Source organism: Scyliorhinus torazame, chromosome 1 (genome assembly GCF_047496885.1).
Source record: "Scyliorhinus torazame isolate Kashiwa2021f chromosome 1, sScyTor2.1, whole genome shotgun sequence".
Classification (NCBI taxonomy): domain Eukaryota; kingdom Metazoa; phylum Chordata; class Chondrichthyes; order Carcharhiniformes; family Scyliorhinidae; genus Scyliorhinus; species Scyliorhinus torazame.
This window is the reverse complement of record NC_092707.1, coordinates 281,156,369-281,180,830: the sequence shown is the minus strand read 5'-3', so window position 1 is coordinate 281,180,830 and position 24,462 is coordinate 281,156,369. Positions and strand designations below refer to the sequence as shown.

General features: G+C 49.7%; 1 protein-coding gene across 1 annotated transcript in view; it reads right to left on the bottom strand.

The window, feature by feature from the left end:
• Positions 1–4,154: 4,154 nt before the first annotated feature.
• Positions 4,155–24,462, bottom strand: part of LOC140421795 (neuroendocrine convertase 2) — a 151,174-nt gene continuing 130,866 nt past the window's right edge. Inside the window, exon 12 of the mRNA XM_072506690.1 lies at positions 4,155–5,170. Coding sequence (XP_072362791.1) covers positions 4,684–5,170 — 487 coding nt within the window. The 3' untranslated portion in view covers positions 4,155–4,683. The remainder of the gene's footprint in view (positions 5,171–24,462) is intronic.

Genomic DNA, 24,462 nt, shown 5'->3' with positions numbered 1-24,462 from the left:
GGTTACCCCATCTCTGGATCTGTAAAGATTTAATCACCTGCTAATGCTCGCATTCCAAGCATTGTTTGGCATCTTTGACTTTGTCTATATATGTGTCTCTGGAACAGACCTCTTCATTCACCTGAGGAAGGAGCAGCGCTCCGAAAGCTAGTGACATCGAAACAAACCTGTTGGACTTTAACCTGGTGTTGTAAGACTTCGTACTGATCTTAAATTAAGTTGGTTCTTTGATTCATCCTGCATATATTTCAAGAGAATTTTATTGGCTGTAAAATGCCTTGTGACATACTGAGACAACCATACATTGGCACCATCACTCAGACCACCTATTTTCACTTCCATAACATCATCTGACTCTGCTCTTGCCTCAGGCTAATGATACCTTCATTCATGCCTTTTCCCTTCTGGTTTGACAATTCCAACACACTCCTGGCTAGCCTATGCCCTGCTAAGTTTAAGGGGCAGCAAGGTAGCATACTGGTTAGAACAGTTGCTTCACAGCTCCAGGGTCCCAGGTTCAATTCCCGCCTTGGGTCACTGTCTGTGCAGAGTCTGCAGGTTCTCCCCATGTCTTCGTGGGTTTCCTCTGCGTGCTCCGGTTTCCTCCCACAGTCCAAAGATGTGCAAGTTAGGTGATTGGCCATGCTAAATTGCCCTTAGTGTCCAAAGAAAAAGATTAATTGGGGTTACTGAGTTAAGGGGATGGGGTGGAGGAGGTGTGGACTTGAGTGGGGTGCTCTTTCTAAAGGCTGGTGCAGACGATGTGCTGAATGGCCTCCTTCTGCACTGTAAATTCTATGAAAAACTCATGAAAATCCTGCTGTTCTTGGTCATATTCACACCAAGCCATCCTCATTCAACACCCCTGCCCTCGGTGAACTACATTGCCTCTCAGTTAAGCAATTCTGTTATAAAATTCTCATCCTTGTTTTCCAATCCTCCCTTGGCCTTGCTCCTCATTACCCCAGTAATCTCTTCCGACCCCACAACCCTCCAAGAAATCTGCACTCCTCTAATTCTGGCTTGTGAACATCCCCAATTTTAATCGCCCCATCATTGGCGGAAATGCCTTCAGCTGCCTCGGCCCCGAACGCTGGAATTCTCTCCAGAAACTTCTTCACCTCTCCAGGCTCTCAGCTCCTTCAAAATACTTCTTAAAACCTATCTCTTTGACCACAATTTTGGTCACCTGCCTCAGTAACCCCTTAGTGGCTCAGTGTTGAATTTTGTTTTACAACGTTCCTGTGGAACGCTTGGAGTGATTTATTGTGTTAAAGGTGCTATATCAGTATGTGGTGCTGTTGAGATCATGTGAAATGCTTTAGAAGTGTGAGTTTTTCCTTCATTATAAGCAGTTTGGAGTTGGCTAGGGACCATCCACGATTACAAGTTTCACAAAAGTGTTCATGGGAATAAGGAAGGTTAAAGCTTAAAGGTTAAACCACAAGACTGAAAAGGAAATCATTTTACAGTTTGCTTTGGAGACGGGGGCTGGATCCTCCGGTTCCCCAGCCCTGTGTTTCTCGACGGCGTGCCATTCGCTGGCGCCGGGATTCTATATTCCCGCCACTTGTCGATGGAATTTCCCGTTGAAGACACCCCACATCTTTGGGAAACCTGCGGGCAGAGTTGTGCTGCCGGCGGGAAAAGTGAATCGCGACAGCTGGAGAATTCCAGCCAGGATTAGTCATACAGTATTCTCTACTCTCTTGTAAAAATGATAATTAATCCGAACCGTTTGCGGTTGGTGTCATTTGGGTAGAGCAAGGAGTTACCAAACATGTAAATAGATCAAAACTATAAGCATCAGGACACTTTACTGTCCCTGTATGTCCGTACTGGCTCTCTCTCTCTCACTCTCTCACTCGGAGTTATAATATGAGCAAGTGCTAACCTTCTAGCATCTGGAGGTGAAAGATAATATATCATCGGAGGACATTTTCCCTTTGCAAAGAAATCATAAACTACTTCCCGAAGTGGGTTGGAATTTTGTTCAATGAAGTGTGGAGAGGACATTCTTCCCTGTTAGCAAGTGTGAACTTGAAAACCTCAGGATATGATAGCTGAGATGGCTTCCGGCTACGAACCACTGTTTCCCACCCTGAGATTCCTCAGATTCTTTTTATCTCCCAAATCTAGACTGGTTTGGGTTTTTGGTAGGGGTAGGGGATTAAACTGTTAAAAGTCTGAATCCCAACCCCAACTCTCTTCAATCCTGTCCACTTCCCATTCTAAGAGAGGCCAGGGTAGGGATGAAGCTGCTCCACAGTTGTCACTTTAAATATTATGGCGCTACTGCAAACCTCCTTTTTTTATCTCTACTCGAAAATTGAAAGCCTCATGAAACCTGATGGCTGAACTGTGCTGAGAGACTGCTGGATTGGGAGGCAGTTTCCTTTCTTTCCGCTTACCAACTAGTATCAGCATGTTTGCCTGATCAGCCTCAGACACTTCAGGTCCCATCCACCACCCTCACCGATTTCCCCCCCACCCCGCGTTTCCAATCTTCCCCTTCTCCCATGGTAAGGGGTAAAGTCACCAAATTCCCAGATGACCATAGGCTGCTTTCTCCTTTGAGGGGGAGAGCTGACTGGTGGTGATTTAACCTGAGGGTCACCACACCTCAGGCAAGGGGTAAAGTTGAGAAGGTCATGAATAACTTCAGCCGGTACAGGAATTGAACCCATGCTGCTGGCCTTGATCTGCATCATGAATCAGCTATCTAGCTGCCTAGCCAAGTGAGCTAAACCAGCCCCCAGGAGGCCCCACTCTCATTCCTCTGGTGTTGAAACATCTCGTAAGGAGAAGATTTTGTGATGCTTATCCAGTTCTATCATTTCTGAACATGCAGAGACCAAAATGTGGCAAATGACATGAGTCAGTGCTTTGAATCTAATATTATCAGAGGGAGACCTTTGACAATAATTAGTATTTTCTGAGATGATAACCAGTTTGGATATCCAGTCATCAAGAGTTGGTTTGTCTCATAAATGTGCATAATTGAACATGTTATGACCAGTGCACCATCACTAATTAGTCACTAATGTTACTTAATAGCAGCAAAGGATTGAATCAAACCATCTTGTTGCTGCTTAGATGGTGCAAGTGAAGGAATGCAGCAAGCAACGCAAATGTTAATTGAATGTTTTATCAGTGTTATTATCTCATTTGGAGTGGAGGGTAAATGGCAATCTAAATATAATTCACATGTGAACTGTGGGTTCCCTAACTTTGTGTTGTAGCATTCCTATTTAGCTCTCGGAAGTAGTTTAGCAGTGCGATATTAAACATACCGGCCAGGGCCATGTGACACAAGCCTTGCTGTTTACCTTAAATTCTGGAAGCTTTTGTCCGATGCTGTCTAATTGAGGGGATCATTATTGATTGAAGGGTGAAAGAGTGAGAAATTTCTCACCCTGGTAGGGAGAGTCCACAGCCAAGGGGGTATAAGTTTAAACTTAGAACCAAGCCATCCAAGGGTGAAGTCAGGAAGCACTTCTTCACACAACGGCTTTTGGGAATCTAGAACTCTTTCCCTCAAAAAGCTGTTCAGGTTGGGGGTCAATTGAAAATTTCAAAACTTGAAGTGATAAGATTTTTCTTAGGGAAGGATATTAAGTATTACAAAATGAAAATGGGTAGGCAGAGTAAGATACACATTAGCCATGATCTAATCAAATGGTGAAAGGGACTCAGGGGGGGCTGAATGACCTACTACCGTTCCTGTGTTTCTATGCAACGAAAATTGGGATCACTTGTCTTCATTCTTTCTCTCCTCGTGTATCAATTCCCAAATGCTGAGTCGGTTCAATTTCTAAGCACAGTATTGTGAATTTGACCTCTTCCCAAGCACCAGAAGATGCTGTTTAAATACTGTTAATTTTACCATCAAGGAATTTGCCAAAAGTCTTGCAGTAAACACTGTACAAACATGCTCAGTATGACATAATACAGCATGCGGAGCGTGGATAAATGTTCAGAGTTACTGCACTTTAAGTGATGACTAATATTCCTACATGGGATATCAACAGTTAGCAAACTTTCATCTTCGAAGTTTCAGCTTTGGGTTCATTTTTTTTGAATATGGTACAGTACAACAAAACAGAAATGCTCACAATTACAAAATGGGCAGAAATCGGTCACAAAAACAGGAATCTACTAATGCATGGTCTGTTTTATTTTGTATTATTCCAAGGTAGAGAAATAAATCATTCTGCCTATTGATTACCAGTGGAGGTGGGTGTGTATGACTCAATGTTATCCACCTTCAGTGACACAGTGTAAAGTGCTAACCCAGCCAATAAAAGCCTGCTTTCACCTTGGCTAAGCTTGAATAGAGGAAATATGGTCAAACCTATCGCCTGTAAATTGGAGACGCATTTCTTTTATATAAACATTTATCACAAAAATATAAAGAGAACCCGTCACTGCTTTGCTTGCAAGATTTCACTTTTAAATTTCACACACCAAGGATCCTTTACAGTCACGAACTGTACATAAAATCTGTGGAATTAACAGTATCGGTGTAAAAAATTGTCATTTAAATTTACTTATTAACTGACAATATACAACGAGATGTGATCGTTTTGCTACAGGGAACATTAATTTCAGTAGTTTTAAATCACAAAGCAGCTAGGATGTGGGATTTGGGAATGAAAGACAGACATGCAATGTTTACTAGGCCTAGTTTTTCTTCAGTAGATTTTTCAGGCTTCTCTCTACCGCTTCATCCAGTTCTTCCTCCAGCTCCTCCTTCTTGGACATGGCCAATTTGGACTGGTAATCATTCACTATTTGGTCTATGTAAGGGGCACTCTGAGTCCCATGGAGCATCAGTGTCCATTCCTTAAGCACACCTTTCTGTACAGTGCCCCCGACAAAACCAACTTCTAGGATCCAAGTCCCTCTGGGGTCCTCCCCCCAGGTGTGCGTTGTCATGAAAGGCCACTTGTCAAAGCCCACCTTAGAATCATCATCTCTTGGCCTCCGACTTAGCAGAATAGATTTTGTGCCCATGGGGGAGGTCATGTTGGCATTTAGGTCACCCCGTCTGGTGGCATTCATAGTTACCACAGCCTGAACATGCTCTAGATAACGGACAAAGTTATCTTTCCCTTCACACGCGTCAGTTGATATTGTTAGGACCAACCTGTTGTCTGTTGAGATTATCCTGTGACAATAAAATGGAACAAGAGCATGACTAAGTCATTAAACAGGAACAAAACTCTACCTGTAATCATAAATAGAAGGACTGACCATTAATCTGTCAGTTATGACGGTAGTTTAACTGCAGATGTTGCAGGTGACCTAAAATGCACACAATTAACATATTATCTGTGGGTTCAGTCATCATAGAATGGCCTCCATGAAATACTTGTCAACAATATCTTGATTCTTACTGGATTAAAGCAAATTACTGCAGATGCTGGAATCTGAAACCAAAGAGAAAATGCTGGAAAATCTCAGCAGGTCCGGCAGCATCTATAGGGACAGAAAAGAGCTAACATTTCGAGTTCTGGGGCGGGATTCTCCGCAATCGGCGAAATGTCCCCCGACCGGCGCCAAAAACAGTGCGCATCAGTCCGGCATTGCGCCGCCCCAAAGGTGCGGAATTCTCTGCACCTTGAGGGGCCGAGCCCTCACCTTGAGGGGCTAGGCCCGCGCCGGAGTGATTTCCGCCCCGCCAGCTGGCGGGAAAGGCCTTTGGTGCCCCACCAGCTGGCGCGGAAATGACGTTGCCATGCGGCGCATGCGCGGGAGCGTCAGCGGCCGCTCACGGCATCCCCGCGCATGCACAGTGGAGGGGGACTCTTCCGCCTCCGCCATAGTGGAGACCATGGCGAAGGCGGAAGGAAAAGACTGCCCCCACGGCACAAGCCCGCCCGCGGATCGGTGGGCCCCGATCGCGGGCCAGGCCACCGTGGGGGCACCCCCCGGGGCCAGATCGCCTCGCCCCCCCCTCCCAGGACCCCGGAGCCCGCCTGCGCTGCCTTGTCCCGCCGGTAAGAGAGATGGTTTGATTCTCGCTGGCGGGACAGGCATTCCAGCAGCGGGACTTCGGCCCATCACGGGCCGGAGAAATCTGCTCCAAAGTTGAAACACAGACCCACTAGGCACTGGAGAAAGAAGTTTCCAGGCAGACAGACACTGCAGATACATCCGTTAGAACTATAAAGCTGATGTGATTTTTCACCTACACAGACTGCATGAGAATTATGGATTAACAGCATTCTGTGGGTGAAGTCAATCCAGCAAAATCCTCTCACTTTTTTCATTTGCCTCAGGAAGCTTTTAGCTTTGGTGCAGCATGGAGCGTCATGGCAGTTAAATGTTGCAGTCTAACACATCTTTTTTCCAAGCCTTTGAGTATTTCATTTATTCTGTTCTTCTTTTGATAGGCTTTTACTTTGAGACCACGATATTAAGTCACCTGATCACGGTCTCCAAACTTGCATCACAACTGCACCTAATCTAATAAAACATGAAATGAAAGCTATTCATCGCATGTAGGGGCTCACTAAAGAATACTAATCTGTCACTTCTTCATCGAAGAGGCGTGATTTAGTTGTCTGGATTCAGCAATGCCCCCTTGCTGTTAAACGGTAATTGCATTCCTAGCTATATTCATAAAGAAAATTACACTTTATGCAGCTTTACATGCCAACAGGGAACCATTTGGCCTGAATAGTGTCTCTGCATTTATTTTGTCTTTAATTGTTACTGAGTCAGCATCAAAATTTAATTAATACTTTAATTGTTAAAGGTTTTGAGAACAAATATGACCATTCAAAATCTAACAGGGCATCATACCCATGTGTATTCGATGCTTCTTTTATTTGCTTGATATATTATTGTATATTTTTTTCATTATATTAAACACAGATATCAGTTGTAACAACCAGGGAATGAGATCTTTGTCTTTAACAAGATCATGTTAGACAATCCAACATGGGTACTTAATCAAATCATGCGATTCCAGATAATTATATAATTCTTTATTACTGAATTCACAACCCACTACAAGTTTAGTGTCCGTGATCAGGTAACTTAATATTGTGGCCCTCAAAGTAAATCCAATCAAAAAAATAAATAATGAACATCCCAGGGTACTAATGGGCAGCAAAGTAGCATAGTGGTTAGCACTGTTGCTTCACAGCTCCAGGGTCCCAGGTTGGATTCCCGGCTTGGGTCACTGTCTGTGCGGAGTCTGCACGTTCTCCCCATGTTTGCGTGGGTTTCCTCCGGGTGCTCCTGTTCCCTCCCGCAAGTCCCGAAAGACGTGTTGTTAGGTAATTTGGACATTCTGAATTCTCCCTCCGTGTACTCGAACAGGCGCCAGAGTGTGGCGACTAGGGACTTTTCACAGTAACTTCATTACAGTGTTAATGTAAGCCTACTTGCGACAATAAAAAGATTATTATTATTAATCATTGCAGTTCCAGCCTAACTACAGCAAACATCAGTTTGCTTTAAATTCTTATATCTATTTGACCTGTACATTGCATACACACAGACACAATACATTCAAATTCAGACAATGTAGATTTCAGATAACCTGCAGCCATGAAGATACACTCATGTTATTCAATCCCCTCCAATGATTCTTTTATCATGATTATTTGTGAATTTAACTTCTCCAAACACTTTATTGCTATAAGTAGTGACCAAATAATATTCCCCAGACCCCCAAGACATGGATAAGTGATCTTCCCATTTCCTCTCCTTCTCATCCTTTACAAAGCAGTGTTTAAAACCTCATAAAAAGGAAGAAAACTGTGCGAGGAAGGTGTAACAAAAACTCTGGGCCGATCTTCCCAAAAGGCAACAAAGTTCCCGAGCGAGCGCGTATAGCTGCATGTTTCCCGGCATTCGCAGTGCCGAGAAACACATGGCTATTCAACGTGATTCACTTTGAATAAGGGGCCTAAATGGGGAACACGCGGCTGAGGCCGCACATAGCCCCGTTTTTTACAACGGAGAGCTCTACTCGCCAGAACACCCCGTTGTAGCGAGAAGCTCCAACATGAGATCCCACCCCCTGCCGGGCACCAGCCCAATCTCATGCGTGCAAAAAATGCCAACCTTGGCAGTGCCAGGCTGGCACCTAGGTGGCACCAGCATTGCCAGCGCACCATCCTGTCCGAAGGACCTGCAGCTGGGGGCCTCCCATCCCCATGGATACCCTCACGAGTGCCACTCCACCAGGTCCCCGTTTGTGACGACCAGTACCAACCGGCGCTCGCCTGACATCCCTGAGGCAAAGGGACTGAATTCCAAAGCCTCAGGTTCCTTGGGAATCTGCACATTATAGTAAGGCTCACTGCCTCGCTCTAATATGCAGATTTGCCAAAAACTGATCCTGCCTATTGTGGGCGGAATTCCTCTTGCAACATCTCGCGAGATTGCCTTGAATCTCACGAGGCGTTGTGAGCTGGGTAGATCCCGGGAGTGGGGTCTCCCGGCTTTCACCAGCCACGCTGCACGCGAGCTGCTTTTCCAGAGCAGGATGGCCGGAAGATCAAGCCCTGTCTGTCATTACGTAAACCAGGGGTTCCCAAACGTTATTTGCTAACCACCAACCACAGCCCCACCCCTCCCACCCACCCTCTCACAACAGCAACCTGAAGGGTTCATACTCTAGTGCACAGACATAATGGAGGGGCAGAGATGGGGTGAAGAAGAGGAGGAATGTCCAGCAGCTCTTCGCAACTTTCTAACAAGTCTCATGAAGCATTGTATTTGGTGTTCAATGACTGGTTCTTCGATCTGTATTTCTTATGTCTCAAAGCAGTGAAAAAAATGAAAACATTCGAACCAATGGCAAAACAAACAAAATTCTAAATTTTGCTTTCAAAATTCAAACTCAATTTTTTTTAAAATCAGATAAAAATAACTCAAATTAAGGTGAGGAATGTCTCAAGGGGAAAGCAACTTTTATCTCAAAAGCAGGGCAGTCTTGGAACTTAAATAGACCTGTTACTAATTCCAGTGGATTCCATTTTTGATGTTTGTGCTGATTTTCAGGCAAACCAGAATCTGCACTGTCAGCACTCCTGTCAAGAACAGGCTTATGCAGAACTTCACATAGGAGCCAATTTAGTTCTCAACATGATTCCTGTGTCTGCCTGTCTGACACCTCCAGCTCCTGCTCCTGATTCCCAAGCAGGTGTACAACAAGTTGGAAAGGGGCAATTTCCAGTGATGCTTAAAGAGACCCTCGGCTACTATCATGGCAAAACTGGATGGAGATTGGGAAACATTTCTCTTCAGGTCGCTTTTGAGTTTTGCACCTTCACAAGGTCCATGTGCTTAGCGCTGTAAATATTGCACCTATGTTGGCTGCCGTCAGAGTGTCCCTTCTTTATAATGAAAGAAAATGCATCTCCACGTTAAGGTGTTGCCGCACACTAATTTTCTGTCTAATTTCCCACCTTTAATTCAGTGAGCACTGTGGAAGCACAATTTTGGGCTAAAAAACTGGATTGCACTTGAGTCCATTTCCTTCTGGTGCCAAGCAGAATACAACAAAAACTTGCATTTATATAGCACCTTTGACATTGCGAGATGGAGCGATTAGGGAACAGAATTTGACACCAAGCCACACAAGGAGATATTAGGGACCAATTGTTTTTCCAAAAAGCGAGGTTCGTAAGAGTGTTTCAAAGCAGACGAGAGAAGCCGTGAGGGGGAGAGGCTTGTGGAGTGAATTTCAAAGCTTAAGATCCCAACAGCTGAAGGGACGGTGACCAATGGTGGAGCAATTAAAATTGGGGATGTTCAAATGGCCAGAATTTGACAAACACGGATATCTTGGAGAGTTGTCAAGTTGGAGAAGGTTACAGAGGGGGCTAGGCCACAGAGCGATATAAAAATGAAGATGAGAATTTTTAAATCGAAACATACCCAGAGCAGGAGCCAATGTTGGCAAACACAGGGGGTGAACAGGACTTAGGATATGAACAGCAGAGTTTTGGATTAATTTAACAGCCTAGTACAGTCTGTACCCAACAGCCGCTACCATCTAGAAGGACAAGGGCAGCAGATTCTTGGGAACACCACCACCTGGGAGTTCCCCTGCAAGTCCTTCACCATGCTGACTTGGAAATATTGTGCCGTTCCTTCACTGTCGCTGGGTCAAAACCCTGGAACTCCCTCCCTAATAGAACAATAGGTGTACCTGCACTACATGGACTGCAACAATTCAAAAAGCCAGCCCACTACCACCTTATCAAGAGCAATTAGGGATGGACAACAAATATTGGCCGAGCCAGCGAAACCCATATCCCGTAAAAATGATTTTTAAAAAAAACCTGAACAGGTTTTGGTCACACTGCTAAATTAATTTCCTTTCCATCATGCTAAAGATCCCTTTCCATCATTTGTGAGCAATGAGTGGGCCAGGATATCTCTGAAATCCCCATACGAGTGATGTGACAGACAACAGTCACAGCCGAGAGTACCACGTAGGTGTTAACATTATAAATACATTACATTGAAAGTCTCTGATATCAATTTGCACCCACTGCAAGATTTTAATATACAGCATCTGATAAATGTTGGGTTTCCCATTGAGAAAAATAATATAACAATTGACTTAAAATAAAGTAACATTGTTTTTAACAAAGTGGGTTCTAAGTTGAGTAATTTAACACATTCAAATTAGGCTTTTGCGGAGTTAATCTGCCAACCAAGCTGGTCACACCATAGCAATGAGATTTTCAGATAACTGAAACCTCTCAGGTTATAACTACAAGCCAGACTTCCGGTTGCGGCCATGCCTGAATAGGTTGCATGTTCGGCAGCTCCCGCCGGGAACTGACTTTAGGGCTCTCTAGAGGGGCCCCAACGGCACTTGTTCAACGGCTTACAGTGTGGGAAGGTGACAGCAAGGTCCCCCCGACAGTATATGGATTGGACCAGGAGTGGAGCAGTGAAAAAAGGGATCTTGGAGCAGCGAAAAGTGAGAGGGAGAAAAAGCAAGATGGCGGTGGGTGGAGACCAAGCAGCATGGGCGCAGTGGTCGCAGGAGCAGCAGGAGTTTCTTAAACGCTGCTTTGAGGAGCTGAAGACAGAAATGCTGGCGCCAATGAAGGCGGCGATTGAGAAGCTAGTGGAGACACAGAGGGCCCAGGGGGCGGCGATCCAGGAGGTGCGGCAGAAAGCCTTGGAGAACGAGGATGAGATCTTGGGCCTGGCGGTGAAGGTGGAGGCGCACGAGGCGCTGCACAAGAGGTGGGCGGAAAGATTTGAGGACCTGGAGAATAGGTCGAGGAGGAAGAATCTTTGGATTCTGGGTCTCCCTGAAGGAGTTGAGGGGCCCGATACCGGGGCATATGTGAGCACGATGCTCAATTCGCTGATGGGCGCGGGAGCCTTCCCGAGCCCCGTGGAGCTAGATGGGGCTCATCGGATCCTAGCAAGGAGACCCAAAGCCAACGAGCCGCCAAGGGCTGTAGTGGGGAGGTTTCACCGCTTTATGGATAGAGAGTGTGTCTTGAGATGGGTCAAGAAAGAGCGGAGCAGCAGGTGAGAGAACACGGAGATCCGAATCTACCAGGACTGGAGTGCAGAGGTGGCCAAGAAGAGAACTGACTTTAATCGGGCCAAGGCGGTGCTCCATCGGAAGGGGGTGAAGTTTGGTATGCTGCAGCCAGCGCGATTGTGGGTCACATTCCAAGATTGGCACCACTATTTCGAAACGCCTGAGGAGGCTTGGAGCTTTATACAGACTGAAAAGTTGGACTCAAATTGAGGGTCTCTGGTTGTGGGGGGGTGTCTGCTCTATATATGGTTTTAACTACGTGTAGGGAATGTTCCCTTGGTCGGGTGCTGGATGGGGATGGGTGGAGGGATTTGATGGGGAGACTGTGGGAGAGTCTGGGCGCCGGTGTTGGAGGGAGGGGAGGCCCGGGGATGGGGGGATTGAGATAAGGCCGCAAAATGAGCTGCGCCAGAGGGGCGGGGCCGGCTCAGGACAGCGTGGGCTTTTACCCGCGCTAGGGAGGGACGGCGGTGGGGGTTGGAGGAGCGCACACTGACTGCTAGGGAGGAGGGGGAGGAGGGATTCCCACACTGGGGGGGTCGATGGGAAGGCGGGAGAGGCCGGGGTCAGTAGGAGTCAGCTGACTTACGGGAGTGTTGGGGGGGAGCAAAAGAGCTAGATATGGATCTAGCGGGGGGAGGGGGGAGAGGGGGGAGTATAGGGTTGCTGCTGCATTGGCCAATGGGGAACTGGAAATAGGAGGTGGCCGGGGCAGGGATCCGCCGTCTGGGGGACTGGAGGGTACGGGAGGTGCGGGTACGTGACTGACCTAGAAAAGGAGATGGCTAGTCGGCAGGTGAGGGCGGGCGGGGGGTGGGGGGGGGGGGGGGGGTGAGAAGCCCTCCAATCCGGCTGATAACTTGGAATGTGAGGGGCCTGAATGGGCCGGTTAAGAGGGCCCGAGTGTTCGCGCACTTAAAGGGACTGAAGGCAGACGTGGTCATGCTTCAGGAGACACATTTGAAGGTGGCAGACCAGGTCAGGGTGAGAAAGGGATATGTTGGACAGGTATTCCATTCGGGGCTGGATTCGAAGAACAGAGGGGTTGGAATACTGGTGGGGAAGCGGGTGTCGTTTGAGGCCAAGAATATTGTAGTGGATAATGGAGGTCGATACGTGATGGTGAGCGGTAGGTTGCAGGGGGTGTGGGTGGTACTGGTAAACGTATACGCCCCGAACTGGGATGATGCCAGATTTATGAAGCGCATGCTGGGTCGGATTCCGGACCTGGAGCAGGAAGCTTGTTAATGGGGGGGGATTTCAACATGGTGCTCCAGATCCAAGACAGGGAAGAGGCCGGCTGCGGCCAAGGTGCTTAGGGGGTTTATGGACCAGATGGGGGGAGTGGATCCATGGAGGTTTGCTAGGCCCCTGGCCAGGGAATTCTCATTCTTTTCCCATGTACATAGAGCCTACTCCAGGATAGATTTTATGTTTTGAGTAGTGTGCTAATCCCGAAAGTGGAGGGAACGGAGTATTCAGCCATAGCCATCTCAGACCACGCCCCGCACTAGGTGGAGCTGGAGTTAGGAGAGGAGAGGGACCAGCGCCCGCTGTGGCGTCTTGATGTGGGATTACTGGCGGATGAGGGGGTGTACGGGAGGGTGCGAAGGTGCATTGAGAGATATTTGGAGGCCAATGACAACGGAGAGGTGCAGGTGGGGGTAGTCTGGGAGGCGTTGAAGGCGGTGGTCAGGGGAGAGTTAATCTCCATTAGGGCCCAAAGGGAGAAGAGAGAGGGCAGGGAGAGGGAGAGGTTTGTGGGGGAGATCTTAAGGGTGGACAGGAGATATGCAGAGGCCCCCGAGGATGGACTACTTAGGGAGCGGCGAAGCCTCCAGATGGAGTTTGACCTGTTGACCACAGGGAAAGCAGAGGCACAGTGGAGGAAAGCACAGGAGGCGACGTATGACTATGGGGAGAAGGCGAGCCGGATGCTGGAACACCAGCTCCGTAAGAGGGTGGCAGCGAGGGAGATAGGTGGAGTTAAGGATAGCAGGGGGAATATGGTGCGGTGTGCGGTGAGAGTAAATGAGGTATTTAAGGACTTCTATGAGGACCTGTACAGATCTGAGCCCCCAGCGGGGGAAGAGGGATGCGACGATTTTTGGATCAACTGAGGTTCCCGAGGGTGGAGGAGCAGGAGGTGGCTGGTTTAGGGGCACCAATTGGGTTGGAGGAGCTGGTTAAAGGATTGGGGAACATGCAGGCGGGGAAGGCCCCGGGGCCAGATGGGTTCCCGGTTGAGTTTTATAGGAAATATGTGGACTTGCTAGGCCCGTTGTTAGTGAGGACTTTCAATGAGGCAAGGGAGAGGGGGACCCTGCCCCCGACAATGTCCGGGGTGCTGATCTCACTGATTCTGAAGCGGGAGAAGGACCCACTGCAATGTAGGTCGTATAGACCGATCTCACTCCTCAATGTGGATGCTAAGTTGCTGGCAAAAGTGCTGGCTACGAGAATTGAGGACTGTGTCCCTGGGGTGATTCATGAGGACCAGACGGGATTTGTAAAGGGCAGGCAGCTAAACACTAATGTGCGGAGGCTCCTCAACGTGATTATGGTGCCATCGGTGGAGGGAGAGGCGGAGGTAGTGGCAGCTATGGACACGGAAAAGGCCTTCGACCGGGTGGAGTGGGAGTATCTTTGGGAAGTGTTGTGGAGGTTTGGGTTCAGGGAGGGGTTTATCAGTTGGGTCAGGCTCCTATATAGAGCCCCGGTGGCGAGTGTGGCTATGAATCGGCGGAGGTCGGAGCACTTTCGGCTGTACCGAGGGACGAGGCAGGGGTGCCCCTGTCCCCCTTGTTGTTTGCGTTGGCAATTGAGCCTTTGGACATGGCACTAAGGGAGTCCAGGAAAGGGAGGGGGTTGGTCCGATGGGGAGAGGAACATCGGGTCTCGCTGTATGCGGACGACCTGTTGCTGTATGTGGCAGATTCGGTGGAGGGGATGGTGGAGGTCATGCGGATCCTAAGGGAGTTTGGGGACTTCTCGGGCCATAAGCTCAACGTAGGGAAAAGTGAGCTCTGTGTGGTGCATCCAGGGGACCAGGGAAGGGGGATAGACGACCTACCGTTGAAGAGGGCGGAAAGGAACTTTCGGTACTTGGGGATCCAGGTGGCTGGGAGTTGGGGGGCCCTGCACAAGCTCAATTTGACGTGGTTGGTGGAGCAGATGGAGGAGGATTTCAAAAGATGGGATGTGCTGCCACTCTCGTTAGCGGGCAGGGTACAGTCGGTTAAAATGATGGTCCTCCCGAGGTTTCTCTTTGTGTTCCAGTACCTTCCCATTGTGATTACCAAGGCCTTTTTTAAACGGATAGGTAGGAGCATCATGGGTTTCGTGTGGGCGAATAAGACCCCGAGGGTAAAGAGAGTGTTTCTGGAGCGTAGCAGGGACAGGGAGGGCTGGCGCTGCCGAATCTGTGCGGCTACTATTGGGCAGCCAACGTGGCGATGATCCGTAAGTGGGTAATAGAGGGAGAGAGGGCGGCATGGAAGAGGTTGGAGATGGCGTCCTGCATGAGCCTGAGGGTGCTGGTGACGGCACCGCTGCCGCTCTCGCCGACAAGGTACACCACGAGGCCGGTGGTGGCGGCAACGTTGAAGATCTGGGGGCAGTGGAGACAGCATAGGGGCGAGATGGGAGCCTTGGTTTGGTCCCCGATTCGGGCAAACCATCGGTTCGTCCCGGGAAGGATGGTTGGGGGGTTTCGGAGCTGGCATCGGGCAGGGATCAGAAGAATGGGGGACCTGTTTATAGATGGGACATTTGCGAGCCTAGGGGCGCTGGAGGAGAAGTTTGGGTTACCCCCGGGAAATGCTTTCAGGTACATGCAAGTGAGGGCGTTTGTGAGGCGACAGGTGAGGGAATTCCCGTTGCTCCCGGCACAGAGGATACAGGACAGGGTGATTTCGGGTGTATGGGTCGGAGAAGGCAAGGTTTTGGCGATCTATCAAGAGATGAAAGAAGAGGAGGAGGTTTCGGTAGAGGAGCTAAAGGGCAAGTGGGAGGAGGAGATTGGGGAGGAGATTGATGAGGGTCTGTGGGCTGATGCCCTGAGTAGAGTTAACTCCTCTTCCTCTTGCGCCAGGCTCAGCCTAATACAATTTAAGGTTACTCACAGAGCGCATATGACGGGGGCGAGGTTGAGTAGGTTCTTTGGGGTGGAGGACAGATGTGGGAGGTGCTCGGGAAGCCCGGCGAATCACGTCCACATGTTCTGGTCGTGCCCGGCACTGGATGGGTTCTGGAGGGGTTTCACGAGGACTATGTCCAAGGTGGTGAAAGTCCAGGTCAAGCCGAGTTGGGGGTTGGCATTATTTGGGGTAACGGACGAGCCAGGAGTGCAGGAGGCGAAAGAGGCCGGTATTCTGGCCTTTGCGTCCCTGGTAGTCTGGCGGAGGATCTTGCTATTATGGAAAGACGCGAAGCCCCCCAGTGTGGAAGCCTGGATAAATGACATGCCAGGGTTCATTAAGCTGGAGAGGATAAAGTTTGCCTTGAGAGGGTCTGTGCAGGGGTTCTTCAGGCGGTGGCAACCGTTCCTAGACTATCTCGCGGAGCGCTAGGAGGAGGTCAGCAGCAGCAGCAACCCAGGGAGGGAGGGGGAGGGGGGGTCTCTTTCGGGGGGGTATTTGGGCGAGTGGGGGGGGGGGGGTTCCCCAAGGGTACTTTTGAATGTCATATGGGGGGGGTTAATATATGTGGGAGAAACCCAATGTATAAGTAGTTTATTATTTTTGATTATGGTGTTCTTTCTTCTTTTTGTTATGGGGGGGGGGGGTTTGTTAAAAAATTTTGTTGGAAAAATTTGAATAAACATATTTTAAAAAATAAAAAATAACTACAAGCCAAATGAATGTCGAGGTTTGGCTTTGGTAATGTTTGAAATTCTGCTGAGGCAGTCACAATTCTGACAGCAATTTATCAGCAATGTAAGCAACCTTTGTTGATATCAATAAATCAGAAGATCATAAGAGATAAGAACAGGAGTAGACCATTCAGCCTCTCAATCCTGCTGTGCTATTCAAGAAGATCATGGATGATCTTCACTTTATTTTCTGTCCCCCATAACCCTTGATTCCCTTGTCAACCAAAAATATGTCCAACTCAGCCTTGCATGAAGTAAATGACCTAGCTTCCATTTCTCTCTGTGGAAGAGGATTCCAAAGACTATTGGGCCCTTTGAGAAAAGGGTCTCCATCTTTATCTTGAAACTATGCCCCCCTATTCTAGATTCCCCCCTCAAGACAGAAATATCCTTTCAGCATCCACCCTGTCAAGTCCTCTTCAGGATCTTAAGTGTTTCACGGTGTCACAGTGGTTAGCTCTGCTGCATCACAGTGCCAGGGGCCCAGCTTCAATTCCGGTCTTGAGTGACTGTCTGTGTGGAGTTTGCACTTTCTCCCAGTGTCTGCGTGGGTTTCCTCCGGGTGCTCCAATTTCTTCCCACAGTCCAAAGATGTACAGGTTAGTTGGGTTGGCCATGTTAAATTCACCTTAGAATCCAAAAGTTTAGGTGGGGTTACTGGGTTACGGGAATAGAGTGGCGGCGTGGGCCTAAGTAGAGTGCTGTTTCCAAGGTGCAGACTCGATGGGCCAAATGACCTCCTTCTGCACTGTAGGGATTCTATGAATAAGATCCCCTCTCATTCTACTGAACCCCAGTGGGTATAGGGCCCACCCTATTCAATCTTTCCTCATAAGATAAACCCAAGGAATCCCAGGAATCAGCCCAGTGAACCTTCTCTAAACTGCTTCCAATAGAAGTATATTTCTCCTTAAATAAGGGGAGCAAAACTATACACTGTACTCCAGGCGCAAACTCAGCATTGACCTGTACAGTTGTAGAATGATTTCCCCACTTTTGTCCTCTTTGCAATAAAGGTCAAATTTCCAATTGTCTTCCTAATCACTAGCTGTATCTGTATGCTAACTTTTTGTGATTTATGTACAGAGACTCCCAGATCCCTCGGTGCTGCAACATTCTGCAGTCTCTCGCTCTCCATTTAAATGATACTACGCTTTTCTATTCTTTCTACCAAAATGGACAAGTTTACATTTCCTCACATTATACTCCATTTGACAAATTTTTGCCCACTCACTTAATAATAATAATCTTTATTGTCTCAAGTAAGCTTACATTGCAATGAAGTTACTGTGAAAAGCCCCTATTCGCCACATTCCGGCGTCAGTTCGGGTACTCAGATGGAGAATTCAGAATGTCCAAATTACCTAAGAGCACGTCTTTCGGGACTAGTGGGAGGAAACCGTAGCGTCCAGAGGAAACCCATGCAGGCAAGGGGAGAATGTGCAGACTCCGCACAGGCAGTGACCCAGCCAGGAATCGAACCTGGGATCCTGGCACTATGAAGCCACAGTGCTAACCACTGTCCTACCTTGCTGCCCTATCTATAACCCTTTACAGACGCATTGGGCGGAATTTTGCACTCTGTGCAGAATGGGGGCTGAGGCAGGAAAACTGGCGTGCAGCTGGACAACTACGTGTTTTCTCTCCAGGTCCTCTGGCACTCTGTGCACAAAGAATCTGGCGCCGGGGCTTTTGTCGTCACGCTGGCAGCGTGGGGCCTGATAGAGCCAGCAACCCTGGCTCCACAGAGATCGAAATGCCGTTTTTAAAGGGTGCTGCAATCTCCATTAAAACAATACTCACACAGCGCTTACAGATACAGGAACCCCCCCCCCCCCCCCCAACACACAAACCTCCCCCGCCCCACAAGCACCGTGGGCAAACCGTCTGGTTTGCAAATTTTGTGGGAAATCCCCCAAAATGGAGTTCCCCAGAGGTCCTGCACTGGCACAGCCAGGGAGCAGTGCCAGGGTGCCAGGAGACAGTCCCTGGGCACTGCCTGGGCATGCCCCCCCCCCCCCCCCCGCCTTGAGGCTATACTTATTTTTTCACCCTCAGCGGGTTCCCCTTGACGGCTTCACGTTTTTAAACACAAGTTCGCTGATGTGACGTCACATCGATGAGGGGGGGAGTTCTTTATGTGGTGGGAACATAAGGCAGGGAAGCCCTTCAAGCATATTTACATTTATTAAAATGGATTTAAATGAGGTTCTCATCCAGAAAGGGGGGAACCTCATTACTTCACCAGTGAGGGGCAGGAAAAATTAGAGAACGAGATCTTGACACCGAGATTCTCGTTCCCGCCGTCATTTTAGCCCATGGCAAATGTCACAGAAAATCGCCCCCATTCTGTCCTCCTCATAATTAGCTTTCCTACCAATCTTTGTATCATCTGCAAATTTGGCTAAAATACAGTCTGCCCCTTCCTCCAAGTCATTAATATAAACCGTAAATAATTGAGGCTCCAGCAATGATCCCGGTGGTTAAAGCACAGGTTCAAGCTGTCAACCTGAAACTGACCCATTTATCCTGACTCGCTGGTCTGAATTTTCATCCTCATGGTGCGTAGTGGAAGTTAGGAAAATTCCTGGCTTGGTCCGTCACCCCTCCCATCGGGGTAAAGTGCCCAGAAGGACGGAATATACAATGTGTCGAGGGAGTGGTGGAAGCAGGCTGGAGAGGCAGCGCTGTTACCTGCTGAAGCAGGCTGTTTAAAGGCTAATTGGTTTCAAGGGTTTGTGGTTCTGTTATTGATCATTTAAAGAGGTTATTCATGAAGGCCCCGCTTTCTCAATCTTGTCCCTCGCCTGAGGTGTGGTGATCCTTGGGTTAAATCCCCACCAGTCAGCTATCTCTCTCACAGCCTATGGTCACCTGGGACTCTAGTGACTTTAGTTTTACTTTACTTACTTTAAAGAGTCAAAATGATTGACCTTGTAGTGAAATTCTTCTTTTAAACATAGTGGAAAGTTTTGAATGTCTTTTTTAAAGCGTTTTTTTAAACATGTCCTACTGTCACAACAAGGTTCACTGGTTCTACACAGTGTGTTGTGGGTCACTGGGCATGGAGCATGAGACGCCATGCAGGGGGGTGAGGGGTGTCGGTCGAGTGCCACGGCCTAGCATAGGGGCCATGAGGGGTGGGCCTTACCTTCTTTTTCTTTCATTGGATGTGGGCAGCAGTGGCAAAGCAATCATTTATAACCCATCTTTAATTGCCCGAACATTTCAGAGGGCAGTCAAAAGTCAGACACATTGCTGTGGGTCTGGAGTCACATTTCGAACTACCAGGTAAGGAAGGTAGTGAGGTGTTGGGTGCTCTGAGGTACAGACGAACCAACACGGTTGCGATTGGTACAACGCAGTTTTATTCCAACTAGCTATTTACACATCTGACTTGGTACTCAGCCCATTGTGACTGTGTGAGTGTCTTGCTAATGAGGTCCTGGCCCTGTGCTGACTCCAGATGGACTGGCCAGGAGGTGTCGTGTTTCTTGTCTTATACTGTGTCTGCTCTTGTCTGTGATTGGCTGTCGTGTTATGTGTGCTAATTGGTCCATTGGTCTGTCTATCATTATGTATGTGTTATGGTGTATGTTTGAATATCATGACATCCCCCTTTTTTACAAGATTATGTGCCTACGTGGTTATAAATATAAATGTGTCCTGAGTGCAGCTAAAGGTGTGTGTGCGTAATATTTACATCATGTACATGGGGCTTAACTATATACAAGGGGCGATGTCAGGTGTGACATGCTAACGAGGTTGTACCATAACAAAAGAAGAACAACGTTGAAATTTGGACCGATCAAACGAGGCCTGGAATGATAAAACAGTGACATGTCACAAAACAGTAGTTGCTAAAGTTTGACGTGTGAACAGTCTCATAAGTCCAGTCTAGTCGGTGGGCGACGAATTCGGGTTGACCGCCTCAAGGGTGGGTCGAGAACCACTGGCTGAGGTGCGAGCCTGGCCACGGGCGGCGACAGAAGGGGCATGGTACATGGCAGCACCACGAAGTCGCTATCAGGAACCAGCGTCTGTGTAGGGTCCCGTTGCGAGCGTGGAAGTAGGCGAAGGGCTCAGCGATTGCGCCTACGCACGGATCCATCCGGCATGCGTACCAGGAACGAGCGGGGAGCCACGCGTCGGAGAACTTCGGCAGGTGCTGACCAGCCACCGTCTGGTAGGTCGATGCGGACGTTGTCTCCAGGGGCCAGGGAGGGAAGATCAGTGCCCGTATGTCGTATGATCTCTTCTGGCAATCGTGCTGCAGTTGCATCCTATGCAGTACCGGAGCATGGTCTATTGTTGGTGCCAGGATGGAAGGCACAGTGGTTCTGAGGGCGCGACCCATCAGCAGCTGTTCTGGTGAGAGACCCGTGGCTAGTGGGGCTGAGCGATAGGCCAGCAGGGCGAGGTAGAAGTCCGACCCGGCAGCAGCAGCCTTGCAGAGGAGCCGCTTGGCAATGTGAACGCCCTTCTCCGCCTTTCCATTGGACTGGGGATGCAGAGGGCTGGACGTCACGTGTGTGAAGCCATACGATGCAGCAAAGGATGACCATTCATGGCTGGAAAAACAGGGCCCATTGTCCGACATGACAGTCATCGGACTGCTGTGGCGAGCAAAGGTGTCTTTGCAGGCCCTGATGACAGCAGACAACGTCAAATCGTGCAGGCGTATGACTTCTGGGTAGTTTGAGAAGTAGTCAACTATGATGACATAGTCCATGCCGAGCGCGTGAAATAGGTCGACACCCACCTTCGCCCAGGGGGACGTCACCAGCTCATGGGGCAGAAGCGTCTCAGGAGGTTGCGCCGGCTGAAACCTTTGGCAGGTTGTACAGTTGAGCACCATGTTGGCAATATCGTCACTGATGCCCGGCCAGTATACCGCCTCTCGGGCCCTCCGCCTGCACTTCTCGACCCCCAAGTGGCCTTCGTGTAGTTGATCGAGAACCAGCTGGCGCATGCTGTGCGGAATCACAATCCGGTCCAGCTTCAGAAGGACACCATCAATGATGGCTAGGTTGTCTCGTACATTATAGAACTGTGGGCACTGCCCTTTGAGCCATCCTCCCGTCATGTGGCGCATCTCCTGCTGCAGAAGGGGGTCGGCCGCAGTCTTTCGGCGGATACGGGCCAGACTGGAGTCGTCAGCCGGCAGATTTGTCGCTGTCAAAGCCACCTGTGCCTCAACCTGACATACGAACCCCTCCGCATCTGGCGGCGTGCTCACTGCTCTGGATAGGGCATCCGCCACGATGAGGTCCTTCCCTGGAGTGTAGACCAGTTGGAAGTCATACCTCCTGAGTTTAAGTAGGATGCGCTGGAGGCGAGGGGTCATCTCGTTCAGGTCCTTGTTTATTATGCTGACCAGGGGGCGGTGGTCAGTTTCGACCGTGAACCGTGGAAGACCATAGATGTAATCGTGGAACTTGTCTAAACCAGTTAGCAAGCCCAGGCATTCTTTTTCGATTTGCGCGTAGCGCTGCTCTGTGGGGGTCATGGCCCGCGATGCATAGGCCACTGGGGCCCATGATGCCGTGTCATCCCTCTGCAGGAGCACTGCTCCAATGCCGGATTGGCTGGCATCAGTTGAGATTTTGGTGGCACGAGACGTGTCAAAAAACGCCAACACTGGTGCCGTAGTGAGTTTGCGTTTGAGCTCCTCCCATTCCAGCTGGTGTGTGGGCAGCCACTGGAACTCTGTGGACGTTTTGACGAGGTGGCACAGAGCCGTCGTGTGGGAGGCAAGGTTGGGAATGAACTTCCCTAGGAAGTTGACCATGCCAAAGAAGCGTAGGACAGCCTTCTTGTCGGCCGGCTGCGGCATGGCTGTGATGACGCTCACCTTGTCTGCATCCGGACGGACCCCTGACCGGGAGATATGGTCCCCCAGGAACTTCAACTCGGTCTGGCCAAAGGAGCACTTGGCTCGGTTGAGGCGCAGGCCGTTTTCCAGTTTGCGGGCAAAAACACGTTGGAGACGATGTATGTGCTCCTGCGGTGTGGTGGACCAGATGATGACATCGTCCACATATACGCGCACCCCTTCAATGCCTTCCATCATCTGCTCCATGATTCTATGGAAGACCTCGGATGCCGAGATTATGCCAAATGGCATCCGGTTGTAGCGGAATCTGCCGAAAGGGGTGTTGAAGCACGGTAGGGGCAGCACGGTAGCATAGTGGTTAGCGCAATTGCTTCACAGCTCCAGGGTCCCAGGTTCGATTCCCGGCTGGGTCACTGTCTGTGCGGAGTCTGCACGTTCTCCCCGTGTGTGCGTGGGTTTCCTCCGGGTGCTCCGGTTTCCTCCCACAGTCCAAAGATGTGCAGGTTAGGTGGATTGGCCATGCTAAATTGCCCTTAGTGTTGGTTGAGTGGGGTTACTGGGTTATGGGGATAGGGTGGTGTGGGCTTGGGTAGGGTGCTCTTTCCAAGAGCCGGTGCAGACTCGATGGGCCGAATGGCCTCCTTCTGCACTGTAAATTCTATCTATGGAAGGTACATAGCTTTCGGCTGGACGGGTCCAGTTGGATCTGCCAAAATCCTTTAGAAGCATCCAGTTTCGTGAATATCTTCGCCTGGGCCATTTCACTGGTGATCTCCTCCCGTTTGGGTATGGGATAATGTTCTCTCATAATATTATTATTGAGGTCTTTGGGGTCTATACAGATGCGGAGCTCGCCAGAGGGCTTCTTGACACACACCATGGAGCTGACCCATGGCGTGGGCTCTGTGACCCTGGATAGGACCCCTTGGTCCTGGAGATCCTGCAGCAGCTGCTTGAGGCGGTCTTTAAGTGGCGCAGGAACCCTGCGAGGTGCATGAACGACCGGGATGGCGTCCGGTTTGAGGCGAATTCGGTAGGTGTATGGCAGTTTTCCCATGCCTTCGAATGCCTCCTGGTTGTGGGCAAGGAGCGATTGGAGCTGTGCGTAGAACTCTGCATCCGGGAAGTCAGACGTGCCGTCTGGAGAGAGAGAGAGAATTTGTTGCACAAGGTGGAGAGCCTTACATGCCCAGCAGGGAGTCCTTCGATGAGCCAACTATCTCGAACGAGAGTGTGGCCGTGTGTGTTTTGTGTGTTACCTGAAGCTGGCAGGATCCCATTGCCGGGATAACGTTCACGTTGTAGTCGACCATCTTGCACCGGGATGGCTGGATTGGTGGTCTGACCTTCATGGCATAGAAGGCTGACCATGCTATGAGGTTGGCGGAGGCGCCAGTGTCCAGGCGGAAAGTGATCGGCGATCGGTTGACCGTTAGGGTGGCACTCCATTTATCGCCCGGATTGATGTTGTTGACCCGGTTCGCATCAATGACCGCAACCCGGAAGGCGTCTTGGTAATCGGTGTCGTCGGTTTGGATGTCGTGATGTGGAGGCTGAATGGTCCGCACGTTCCTGCGAGGTTGTCAGAGATGTGGATGATCAACAGGTTGAGCCGCTCGACAGTAGGCAGCGTAGTGGCACATCTTGCCACGGCGTAGGCATTGTCGGGTTTTTGCAGGACATTGCCCTTTTAAATGTGCAGCTCCACAGTTGCCGCACGTCATGACGTCATGGCGTTCGTTACGCCACTGCGCATGCGCAGTTCGGTCTTGCGTCGGGCTCGCCTGCGCAGCACGTCCCTCAGTGTTGCCGTAGGTTTTGGCGCGCACAAACGCGGGAGGCCTCAAAAAGCGCGCGAAACGGCCGCCCTCGTCCGGGCCGCGGGCCGGGAGAAACACGATTGCCTGGATGCGTTCGGCCTCGTGGGTGGCCTGGCTTGCCGATTCGATCGCGTGGGACCCCTCCCGTGCCGATTCAGTCGCCTGAAATTGGGCATAGCGGCTGGTCGCATTTTCATGCAGGACAAAGGCTTCAACTGCAGATGCTAAGGTCAGGCCTTTAATTTCTAGAAGCTGCTGGCGTAGGCCACTGGAGGCAACGCCAAAAACGACCTGGTCCCGGATCATGGACTCTGAGGTGGTGTCGCAACCGCAGGACTGCGCGAGTATGCGTAGGTGCGTCAGGAAGGTCTGAAAGAGCTCGTCCTTACCT